Source organism: Triturus cristatus, chromosome 6 (genome assembly GCF_964204655.1).
Source record: "Triturus cristatus chromosome 6, aTriCri1.1, whole genome shotgun sequence".
In the NCBI taxonomy this organism is placed as follows: domain Eukaryota; kingdom Metazoa; phylum Chordata; class Amphibia; order Caudata; family Salamandridae; genus Triturus; species Triturus cristatus.
Window position 1 is genome coordinate 1736072845 of NC_140589.1, and position 13249 is coordinate 1736086093.

The 13249-nt window shown below is 41.6% G+C and overlaps 1 protein-coding gene across 2 annotated transcripts in view; it reads left to right on the forward strand.

The window, feature by feature from the left end:
* The window catches only part of FAM177B (family with sequence similarity 177 member B), a 108061-nt gene extending 98439 nt beyond the window's left edge, over positions 1–9622 (forward strand). Inside the window, exons 4-5 of one of the 2 annotated variants that reach the window (XM_085612974.1) lie at positions 7661–7758; positions 8295–9622. In XM_085612974.1, the coding sequence (XP_085469100.1) occupies positions 7661–7758; positions 8295–8510 (314 nt within the window). In that variant the 3' untranslated portion in view covers positions 8511–9622. The remainder of the gene's footprint in view (positions 1–7660; positions 7759–8294) is intronic. The other variant, XM_085612975.1, reaches the window with a different exon arrangement.
* Positions 9623–13249: the final 3627 nt, after the last annotated feature.

Below are 13249 nucleotides of genomic sequence, written 5' to 3' on the forward strand. Positions count from 1 at the left end.
TACCTGGCCAAAGTTCTTGAGAAAGCCATCAACTCACCAAATTGCTGCAACAAAACCAGTAACTGCTTACCTCTCAATTAGGATTTGGTGCCAACCACAGCACTGAGATCTCTCTGATTGCCACCACGGATGACGTCAGAACACTCAACTGTGGAGAAACTATGGCCCTGATCATCCTCATCCTCTCTGCAGCGTTTGACAGTCCCCCACAACACCCTCATCAACAGACTCTACAATATAGGCATACAGGAAGACTCCCTCAAGTGGATTGCCTCCTTCCTTACAGGACACACACAGAGCCTTCAACTGCCTCCATTCATCTCCGTACCCAAAGACTTCATATGCTTCATGCCACAAGGATAATCCCTCATCCCCACCATGTTCCACATCTACTTGAACCCCCCTCGCAGATGTCGTCGTATCCCATGGACACAACATAATCTCCTACGCAGACGACACTCAACTGATCCTCTCGCTCACCTCCGTCAAAACCAACTTCTGCAACGCCATGACCAACTTTGCAAAATGGATGAGAGACAACTGACTGACTCCAACTCAACTCCGACAAAACTGAGGTACTGATCTTCGGGAAGAACACCTCCTCATGGGACCACAGCTGGTGGCCAGCAGAACTCAGACCCACGCTCACACCGAACGAACCTGCAGGCAACCTCTGCATCATCCTCAACAGCCAAATGACCATGAAACGACAAGTTTATACAGTCCCCTCCTCTTGCTTCCTCACACTTCGCATGCTCCGCAGACTCTTCAGATGGATCCCAACCAACAGCAGAGAGACTGTCACTCAGGCCCTCGTCACCAGCCGCCTTGACTACTGCAACGCCCTCTATGCCGACATCTCCAGTTAACTCCTCACAAGACTCAAGACCATACAGAATGCTGCAGCCAGACTTATCCTGGACCTCCCCAAACGATTTTGCATCACCGCCCACTTGAGAGCCCTCCACTGGCTCCACATCCAGAAAGGATGCCAGTTCAAGATCCTCACGCACAACTACAGAGCCCACCTTGACCTAGGACCTTCCTACCGCAACCATAGATTGAACTTCCACTATCCGCTAGACACCTGCGTTCTCACACACACACCCCCAGCCTCCTTTGAAGCTGCAGCATCGGCTGCTCCTCCTACATCGCTGCCAAGAATTGGAACGACCCCCCCCCCCTCCCAGCTCCGTACAGCCCCCTCACTGGCAGACTTCAGAAAGATTCTTCTACAGAGACAGAGCTCCCAGACACCCCTAGGAGTGACAGTGTTGCACTTTACAAATGCTGTTTGATTGATTGACTAATGTAATCTTGTCTGATGTGGTCACTGTGGTCACAATAATAATATTAGTAGCTCGGTAAAATGTTCTTTGATCATAAGTAGCTCTTAGTACAGAAAGGGTTTTAGGAGCTATATTCAGTCATCAAAACATAAAATGATGAATCATGGCTTCTTATAGTTTCCATAGTTTTTAATTCCTGAAATAAATGATGACTTTTCTCATCTTTTTTATTTTTTTAATAAAGGTTCTTTTTTATTTGCATATTATATAATCAACCGCCAGGCGTTATTTGATTGTGCGTCAACATCACACACTATGCTTAATAGTTATAACTATCCAGCAGATTAGTTTTCCACATCTGTCACGTCAGTCATCAGTTTTTTTATCACATGGGTTATCTTTACCAAGCCCCGTTTCAACAATGATTAAATTATACTCCGTCCAGTTTCTCCAGATTTTGGCACTTTAATGTCATGCAGTAGTCCATACCCTGTGTCCCTCAAGCACTCGTGTTTTTGTGATTTGTCAGTTTTGTGCTGTCTCTTTTTGCGACAACCAAACCGGTGTGGTTCAGTGGCAGGTTAAATTGGGCAGTGTGGTGAGCACAATTCTAGTGGTTTGTCTAGTTTAAGTATTGCCATTATTCCAGCTGTGCTTCTGCGTGTTGTTCCCAATTTGACTCTTACCCAATTAAGATTATTGCCCGAAAAAGTGGGCCTAAAATGCCCCTGAAGCCCTCCAGTAAATTTTATTAGGTTTTCCATGAGGGTGTAGTGCTTATCAGACAAATTGGAATAGTGGTGTGTGCATGAACAGGAGTTACCTGACACATCACAATTAATTGCAACATAAATTCTGCTTGATAACCTTTCACTTAATCTCATCCACATTTTGGAGAATGCACATTGGGTTATCCCTTTAATCTTCCCTCTTGAAGAGCATAATTTGAACAATTAAAAATCAACATTGCCCGTAGAAAAAATTTGAATGGGCTCAGTATTGTTCATATCCTTGGTATGGTTAACTTGGTTGGGGGCAACTGTAACAAATGTTCCTTCACAAGAAATTTGTTACACTACATAGGTGCAGCTCCGACACCTGTGAATTAGGTTTTATGCTAAATGGTGTTTTATGCCAATATTGAACTTCAAAGATTACGTCACAATCCTGAAGAGGTGGAAATGTTACTGGCTAGGTGCTTGGCACACTACTAGATGTTGCTGCAGTCCCTCAAGAGTGGTACTATGTTAGGTGGCCATTTCCTCAACATCCACCACCGTCTGTGGAACCTCAACACAACTAGCTGGAGAGTTTGTTAAATTGTGTGCCAAGCCCCAGACTGAATTGTCTAATGTCATAGACAATCGTGTTGTTGTGATAGCATAACTAAATACATTTGTCAACTTGTACACCAGTGACAATGAAGGATCAGGGATGTCAGATGAATCTAACCTCTAATTGTGATGCTTAGGGTATCTTTTTGGAAATGTACCCATTCTGTATATGAGAGCGGGCTCTCTATGGCACACTTCAAGCTGTGATATTGGGTGTCCAAGCACTGAGTAATTAATGACTAGACCTTAGAACACGGGATGAACCAACGATTAGGATGGAATTCAATTATTTACTAAAGTGGGATTGTTAATACAGTTGCATGGGCACTGATGACCACATTCTTTGCCCCTCAAATTAACTCAGGAAAATTCTCTAATGGTGGACACGGCTCAAGCAGATACTGAACCCTGAAGGCTTTGATCGTTGGAATCTACTTTTCATTTATAAACTCGGGGACATTTGGTCCCATGACCATACCAAATCCTTTACTGTTCATAGTGAAGAATTGCAGATACATAATTTGCGATTTTATAAATATCTCCAAATGTGGCATGTTAAAGAGGCCTACAAATCAGAGCTGACACTGTTTCTGGAATTGAATCCCCTTTGAGCCAAGCTGGTTATTGATTGGCTTAAAAATACCGGAATCGCACAGGTTTACCGTACTTAGTCAAACACAGCCCAGATAGGTGTACCAACCCTAAATATAGCTTAGAAAATGATGTATATGTACTGCATGATGAGTTGGTGTGAAGCGAAAAAGGCTCATTTGGAGCTGGCTATTTGAATAATGCTACATTTGATCCTGGTCAAATACCAGAATAGGGTATACTATTCTCCAGTGTGTCTTTGGAGGATTGGCAGGTTCACATCCACATAGTGTGTGAGGTGCTAGTCATAAAATGGGGTTTTCTTATGTGTGGGATGGCGATGTCTGTCCTAACAGGGTACTGACGATTTAACCCACAAATTGTCAGCCTAGTTGGGTGACGGTTGGATTCTCCCCAACTTTCCTCTCTCTCATACTAATACTTCTTGGCTTTATGAATGATAACGGTGCATAGGGCACATTCCCTTGTTGGCTTGGGTTTCCTACTTGCTAAGTGTGACATAGGTATATTTTGGCTTTCATCCATACCCCCACCCACACTGATGTTGCAATGAGGAATCCTTCATTGAAGAAGCCACATATAGAGCTAGGGATTGCTCCAGAAAAAAGATCTTGGTTCAATTGGTTGTACTGCTTCCAGATTGATGTGTGACTTGATAAGAATAGGTTATACTTATTGCTACCATAACATCACTGCCTAACTACTTGTAGGAACTGTTTAATAATTCCAGCTATGCCTTGACTAGAAATGTAACTGTTGCTATTCATCTGATCCAAGTTGATGATACCTTAAATAAAAGACAATAACATATTTGATCAAAAAAGACTCCGCCGCCTCTATTGCGTAGCTCCTGAATTCTTCATTCTATCCAAATGATAGTCCATCCAATGCGAGGGCTCTATTCGCCCCAAAGACTGACTTCCACAATGATGCCGTGCCAAAAATGATGCTGATTTGAGGAAAAGCCTTCTTCACATACAGAAACTGGTGGGTTGGCAACTTAAATTATTATTGTTTGAGAGTAATATTCCCTATCGATGGATCTGGTAGAACATGAGAAGCAACACTGCAAGTTCCTCTGGCAATATGTTAAACCTTCGTTGTAGGTCCTACTTGCAAGGAATGTTCACCTTGCGTACACATTCTCTCATTATCCTCTCTGCAGCAGTAGATATCCATGCCATTAGTGCACATTATTTTTTTGATTTCAGTCACAAAACTCTGCTCGTGAGCGTAATGTGTGCAAATGCTTAAAGACCTTCACAAACGTGGCTCACAGGTCAAGCATGGAATAGCAGACTTCACTGCTCCCTCACAAAGATAGCCATTGAGAAAGTGTTGGGAACCGAAGATTGGCAAAGGATACCAACTTCAGTCGGTGTTTTAAGATGAGGAATAGAAACACTACTTGTTCTGAAAGCTGAAATCATACGTGAATGAGCATGGAGCGGGCACATGTTTGTGTTCTGATCACAGAGCCACATTTGGGAATATTTGTAGAGACAGTAAAGACTATTGGAAGAATGTTGATGCGCACAAAGCAATGCTGTAGAACATATATGTAGAAATGAGTGGGTTTACATTGATGAGATAAAAGTAATAATAAAGTAGTTTATAACTCATGAAGTGCCCGGCAAGATTCCCAATGAGACTGATCACTACTTTACACTTAACAAATGGTTGCAGATCAGTACGGATACGACTGTTCTATGATCTGTGTGCTCTTTTGTGTTTGGGGTGCTATTGTGCTTCTGGGAAAACGTGCAATTATTGAAAACATGATAGGGATTTGGGGTATGTTTGCCCCAACATACTTACGAGGCAAAAAGAGATTAGAACAAAGTGCTGAGTTATAATAGGAAAACTCCCAGAACGTCAAAACATGGTGTCAAAAATCCTTGTGGAGAATCTGGCACAACTTTGAATGGAATGCATATAAAATCTTGTCTTCAAAGTTAAATCTGCCATCATAAGGATAGAGATAAACCAAGCCAAAAATGCCCTAAAAAGCTCTTCAAGATGTGAAGGAATTCACTGTCCTCAAACCAGGGGTTACCAATGACCTATCCAAGGATGGATAGGTCATTGGTAACCCCTGGTTTGAGTGTTGAGGAGTTCTCAACATTCCTCTTAGAGATAGTGAAGAAATAGAAGTCTCCCTCACTCAGACTATGAAAACTGAAGCCAACAATGGCATCCCGTAAAATGTCAAAGCCATTTCATCCTCCTTCAGACAGGTAAACCTGACCGCCCTGCTGAAGATAGTGGGGAAACTAAACACTCTTCCCACTCCACTAAATCTGTCTCACTGCACCTTTAAAGAAAATAAACTTTTTTTGACTCCCTGGTTGATCAACACGAGCAACTCTTCATCAGAAGGAACCATTCAAGATGCAGATCAAGTCATCTCTGTGGGGTCTCTAATCTTCCATTCCTACCCAACGTCCTAGAAAGTTCAGTGAAGGACTAGCTCAAAGATTTAATTGAGAAAAACAACCTACTCAATAATCCTTAGTTAGGTTTCATGTCAGGATGCAGCATGAAGACTGTAGTTCTGAAAATAGTTCACAACACCCTCTGCATCCATGGTAAAAGTGACTCCAAGCTAATTGTCCTAGTTCACCTATTAGCAATTGTTGATACCTGAACAATGACACTTTCCTGAAAATACTTAATGAGAGAGTCCTCAGCTGGTTCCCATCATACTTGGAAAACCAGAATCAGTATATAAACCTGGGCCGCTTTCTTTCTTATCACTAAACAATCCAGAAAGGGGCCTTACACAGTTCTATTCCCCAACCTGCCCATTTTAGCCTTTTTACATAGAACATCTACCCCCATACTCAGCTGCTGTCACATCTCATTCCACCTTCATGCAGATAATAACCCAGCCAGCTCTGCCAAAAAGTCTCCTCTCCTACAAATGTTGCATTCCTGGCCAAAGTCTTGATGGTCTGCTAACTGGGTAGCATAATCCACCTAAAGCCTAACCCACATAAAAGAGGTTTTCCCGTTACCTGTGCTGCAATGCTGTCTGAAAATAGAGACATGGCTTTAATCACTTGTGGTATTAAACTGTAAACCTCAATCATGAAACCTACCAAATCCATTCGTTTTCACTTTTACAAAGACTTTAATATTGAAGCAAACATCCATACAATGAGAAAGGGCACAACTGGAACTCTGATCCCTCTGTGGAATGAACCCCTCTTTTTTTAAATCCAGATATTAAGCTGGCTATAAAGTCTCTTGTAATGCCCAGACTGGTTCAGATTAAATCTTTTTTTTTAACTAATTTCCAAATTGCTTCTGATCCATCGTAGGGCAGGCCTTGATGCAGTGACTAGGCTGGCCTCAGGCTCAATAAACTCACCAAAACATATCTGTCTGAACTGGAACCCCATAAGAGTGAAAAGCATCACACTTAAAGCCACATTTTTAGAAGGATCCAATTTTCTTGCCCAGAAACTGAACAAATCCATCAGAGCAGGTTAATACTCCTCCTTGAGACCCCAGGATTTAAGAAGACAAACATTCTGCGCCAGATCTTCTTGGGATGTGCAGCAGGGTGTGTAACTTCATCCCATCTGACATCAGAACAAGTCCTTCATTTCCTATCAGTAAAGGAGAGATAAACATTCTGCTTTTTCAGAAAGAGTTCAGCTGTGCAAGCCAATTCTCTCTGAAAGAATTTTCTCAGAACAGTTACTGTATTTTTGTCATTATTTTTTTTCTTTTTCATGATATCCAACAAAGATATTTTCTTCAATTTTTACAACTGTTCCTATAATTAAGTTTGTTATATTCAGTTGTATTATATTACTATTCTGTATACTAGATGTTTAATTATACTTGTGACATTGGATTGTATGAAACCGTTCAATGGCAAAGTGTTTTGCCACCCTTTGGGACTTACCAATGCAAAACAAAATATATATACTTTTTTAAATATATAAATATTCAGTAAATACATTTCATTAGTTGTTTCTGTTTAGATTGGAAAATGCAAAACTGTCATGTGAGAACCTGTGGGGGACATTGTGCCAATATTGCTTCAGTAAGTGAACACCCGCTCAACATATATTGGGCTGAGAGACCCCGCTCTTCCAGCTTATTTTACATAATACAGGAATGGAAACTTAGTGACCCCATTCAGTGCCAAGATAGGGTCACTTGACCTGCAAGTGGTTTGCAAACACATAATATGCTTTCTTACTTACAGAGATTTTGTTGTGTGAACATCATAATGGTTGACGAATGGGGGCGGTGCTTTGCAAAAATCTAATATATAGCCGTTCGTCTTTCTCTGTTAATAATTGAAATACAAATTAGCTGTAAATAAATAACTTGCGATAGAAATCATGGTAGTCAAGCCATATTCTGTATTCATTGCATGTTCTTTTGTTTCCATTATTGTGAACTTAGCCTGTGAATTCCTTGGGGGAAAGCTAGCAACGCTCTTCGGACTGAATGTGCCAAAGTATCAGTACGCAGTAGATGAACACAGTAGGAGACAAGCTGAGGTATGAGGAGGTTTAAAGACTTTCTAAATGGAACTTATCTCTCTAATATTAAAAGCTATCCACTCACTGATGTAACTGTGACACCGCTCAAGTGGTGGACCCATTACTTTGCCATACTGTAAAACTTTCACCACTTTATTAGCTGTGGTCACGTCAGCCTGTTTTTCTCCCTGACCACGCCTCCTCGCCCTCTCTACTCTGCCATTTGCCGAAAGGTTCTTGAGGCTTCTAAGTGTAACAGAGTGCTGCAAGAGGCTTGAATTCCCTAAGCACTTTAAAAAACATGAGATTAGAAACTGTAGTGTTTTTAAAACTGCATATTTCAAAAGATTTTGATGAAACCCCCTTTTACCCCTATTAATGTCACTGTTCTGTACACAAAGAATGTTTGACCAGTAAATGGGTATAAATCTGCTGTTGGTAAATGCTGTTTGTGGTGTTTTCACACCTAACAGAGGAGGCCAAAACAAAAAAAGATGATTGAAGGAAATGTCTGTGTTTTTTCAATTGTTTTCTTTTGCACAATTTACATCCAGGGGAGCGACGATGAAGATGGACAAGTCATTGCACAGTCTCAACTGTCACAAAGTCTAGTAGAGCAACAGCGCTTGGAGACACATGGAGTGGAGTATGGGTCGATTCCTCTGACAGACAGAGCAGTGCTGCCCCTCGCGAGCAATATGTCGAACATCGATGAAACCAAGGGAGAAGGATTCGGATATCAAAACATCTCAGACACTGATGCAAAATGAAAACATTTATTTCGGTTTGTTCGTGATTCAACTTTGGAAAAAGCCTGGACAATGAAAACTGGAGTTTACACATTCTATGCCTAGACTTAAAAATCCTAATATCTTTGCAATGAACATTGAGGTCTGTGGTCTAGTCGGATAATCATTGAAAGCACAGCCTTGAAGCTTTGAATTGATTGTGCTTTGAATTCTCATCTGGGCAAACTCCACAGGTCCATCCTCTTCCATTAAAGTGTTGCCATTGTGAGATCGTGGGAACATTTTCTCAGTGTCTAAACAGCTGAAGTACATGTGCAGGTCATAGACTCTACCACCTTTTATAAGGGAATGTTCTTTGGAAATTTTTAGGAGTGAATTGGAAAGTTTAGTCAGCTAACAAAATAAGTAAGTGGATATCTGTATTCACTGGAGACACAGTTGTTTATCCTGAAGGTTTTAGTGTTGAATCCAAGCTGCTAAACTCAGCCTTCCATTCGTCTGAATTTGAAAAAATTAGCACTATTGATTTTGCTAATAGGAGCAACAGTTACTTAGTGTACTACAAGGTTCTTGTCAGAAAGTGATCTATGAATTCACATTTCTGTTGCATTGTTGGCATAGCTTTACGGCAAAGCTCTGAATGGGAATGTAAAATGTGCTCAGTAAATGTCTGCTTGCTTGAGACCTCTCCATGCCTTTCTTACAGTGGTCATTTGCAAGTTTGAAGGGCGGCCAATGTAAACTCAACCGCCCATTCTTCCAAGGTTGCTAAATTGAGTGCCATTAAATTGACTTGATGTATCTCCCCAAAGTGAGGATTCCTGATGGAGCCTCCTCATAGTATTTTTACTCTACATTCAACATTTGGTGGATTCTGTTCTCCTGCCAATATCCTATATATAAAGAGAAGTATTGGTAAAAAAAAGACATTCTGAGTGCATTCCTCTTCATTTGTGACCTGTCAGAGTCACTATCATGTCTTTAGATTAACCAATACTTGATAGCACACCTAAAAAGGCCTTATCATAGATCTTACCATTAAGCAAACCAAATCTTTTTATTCATATCCTTAGAAATAAGGATCCAGCTATACACAGCTCTTTCATTCTGCCCCTCCACAGAAAGTGTCCCAATGTTTCATAAATCATATTGCAGTCATTAGCAGCATATCGGATTGTCAATATTTTGAAAATGGAAAGCTACTTGGATAGCCCCACTATGTTAATACTTACCAAAGACTGCAACTGTGGAGAGGTGTGGCTCACTGGTTAGAGGCGGCAGATCCGCAAGCAGAGAATCGGCCAGGGACCAGGGTTCAATTCCCGACGCGGCAGGGTCGTGGACCAGGGTCAAAACGGACTTGATAATTCTCGCCTCGGTACCTACTCTAACCAGGAACACACTCGGCAACTCTGGGCATTAGCTTGCCTCATCTCCACAACGGCCCCCCACATTCGCCGGGGATGCCTGGTTTCACCTTGGAGATACCCAGGAGGGACCATCTCACAGGGATAGCCAGGACGGGTTCCCCAGCGGTCTACAGCGCCACGACGCCTCAGGGCAGCAGTGCGCTTTACAAGACACATACATTTACATTTAACTTTAATGGCACCATCTCCATCTCTTAAATCTTTCGTTACCTTTCTCCAACACGGTTTAATATTAAATAGCAGGGCTCATAAGACCTCAATTGGATTTTAAAATAATCAAGTCAAATTAGATTTTAAAATACCGTGTCAAGGAGAGCTAGACGCGCTCCAGTACAGTTCCCTGTCTGTGAATTCTCCGGGTGACCTATGGCTTGCTTCAATGTGTAAGAACTCAAAAGAAACTTTTGGAACGAACAACCTCAACTACAAAATATGTGGTTATAAGCTTGACTCCTTTGTATTTTAATAACCTGTATTGCAGAATTTGTCAGAAAGTCAGTAGTTCAGTCGACAATCTGTCCAGCCCCACGTTTCAGAGTATGCTGTATGCCCATGTACTACAGAAGCCTCTGACGTACGGCAGACCTGCTGCTGTAGATCAAAAAGTTGCATTTTAAAATCATTTGCATTATAATGATGCATTTTAGGATGAAAATAATATGGGCTCTTACACACTTGTGCAAATATTTTCATCTTTTTTTGTGGTCTGTTTAAACCCTTAACTGTTCATTGCATAATATAAAAATGATTGAAACTGAGAAGATATTAAGCTACAGCATACAATTCAATGCCAGATTCTATTCAGTTTCAGGGGGGGAAAGTCAGTTTCCAGGACAGGGCATTCTGAGAAAAACAGTTCTATGTTCAGATACACTTTGTGGCACAAATAAACAACATACATGTACACATAAGGCAGTCCATAACCCAAAAGCCAGACTCCATAGGCGCTAGGTTTAAAACATATAGGCATGGCAAACCTCTGGTACCACTGGATCAGAATATCACTGCATAGAGAACAAAGACCAAAATCTAATCTAGACGGTTACCTGACAAAAAGATGGCGATATTTGGCTCCCCCGCCAAATCAGCCAGGTTACCACCTAAACTATTGCATCCAAAGAAGAGAATCCTAACGTACAGATCCAGAGAGGAATACAGGTTGTCCTAGTAATGTAAACCAACACTATTTATGTAATATAAATTGTAGATTATAAAGTGGATAACTTGCTGTAGCTGAATAGTCTAGGGCATCACCATCAAATATCACGCACTGGCTTCCAAAAGCTCAATATCTCTAAAAAAGCTCAACCAACCGATGACACACCCACCACAGGAGGCATACAAGCCTATAAGTGCAGACTGTAGTGTACTTTGTGTCCAGGCTGTGTCCAAGCTAAATCCTTATCATGCAAATGTGCTCTTAACGTAGCTTGAGGGCAGTTTCTGGTTTGTAGAATGTTTCATTTAAATTACATATTTCTGAACATTTCACACTATTTCCTAACTTTACTATCGTTATTTGTAGTTTAACAGAGTACTTTTTGAAGTTCATATTTCAGCACTACCAATACAAATTTGAAGTTTAATTAGTACAGACTATAATATAGTAAAAAGAAGTCATTCTAGGGATATTTAACTCACACTCCGCATGATAAAACAGATGCACTGTTATGTTAATGAAGTCACAACGAATTATGTGGAGACAAATCACTTGTTGCATTCTAGCCAGTCGGGTTTCAGAGCCAACTTCAGCACTGAAACAGCCCTGCTTGAAGTTGCGGAGACAATTAAAGCTACGCTGGATTGAGGAGGTAATGCGGTCCTGGTATTACTGGATATTTCGGCAGCCTTCGATACCGTGCCCCATAATAGATTACTACAAAGACTCATGGAGAGCGGTATTGGTGGCACGGTATTGAGTTGGTTCGCGTCTTTCCTTGGTAACCGCTCCCAAACTATCTGGTCTCCTCCTTTTGCCGCTGCAATTCCACCTATGAATATTGGGGTCCCTCAGGGCTCTATATTGAGCCCAACATTGTTTAATTTGCATATGGCCCCTCTTGCCCTTCCCGGCAAGAAATTTGGGGCCAAAATAGTGTCATATGCTGATGACATCCAGCTGCTGTTTACGTGCGAGAAGGGTGTCGAATTCAATGGCAACTTAACCAACACCTGTCTCTCTGAAGTCTTCTCCTGGCTTAGACATAATCAATTAAAGTGTAACTCTGAGAAGTCAGATTATTTTCTTCGGTCCACTTCCGTACGGAGCTTGGCATACCTGGTGGCCGCAGGACATGGCCCCCCCCTTCGTCCTCTGTTACCACCATAAAAAAATCCATGGGTCAAATTGGATGCGGCCCTCTCTATGTAGGGCCAAGTCCAAACGGTAGCCGGGGTCTGTTTCGGGGTGTTAAGAATGCAGAGGAATTTTCTCCCCCTGCTCTCAGTCCCCTATAGAAAAATAGTGGTCCAGGCTCTGGTGGTGTCCAGACTGGACTATGTTAATTCCCTGTATCTCGGCCTCCCAGAATACCTCCTGGGCCGACTACAGGTGATTCAGAATGACAGGGCCCAGGACTCACACAACTCAGCTTCTTTCCTCGCTACACTGGCTCCTGGTGTGAAAAAGAATACATTTTAAAGCCTTGGTCTTGGTCTTTAAAGCATTCCATAACATTGGAGACCCCTACCTTAGGTAAAGATTTCAACCTCCTATTCCACAGCGTACTTTGAGATCTTCTTCCCAGCTGTTGATCTCAGCTCCAAAGATCCAGCTCTCCCGGGTTGGGGGTAGATCTTTCCAGACAGTGGCCTCCCAGCTGTGGAATAGCCTATCCTTCTCTCTCAGACAGATCTCGTAACTCCTTACTTTTAGGAAGAGTCTGAAAACATGGCTCTTTCAGTTGTGAGCTATGTAGCAGCGCTATGGATTTGTTTTGCTGTTGTGGTCTCTGTTTTCTCAGCGCCGGGACGCTCCTGGGAGTAGCCGTGCGCTTTATAAATATTAGCTAACATAACTGCTAATGTGGTATCAGCTGCACTACTGCAAATATATTTTGACACCATGTCTAGCATGTATTGATTCAGAGTGAATTAATTTACAAAAGTAATTTTGTATAGCTGTAAGCTATAGCGTACAACTGAAGAGGGAAACGGGATAAAGTTACTTTTTTTATTGCAGCTTGTCACATTCCGTCAACTGTATGCAAATACAATAGGAAGAGTAAAGTCCGTGATAAATACGTAAAACTATTCTACACAATTGGCCAATCTTGAATGCAGGTAATCTCGGTCTTGATCGACCGTTGTTTGCATTCAAGAAGAACAAAA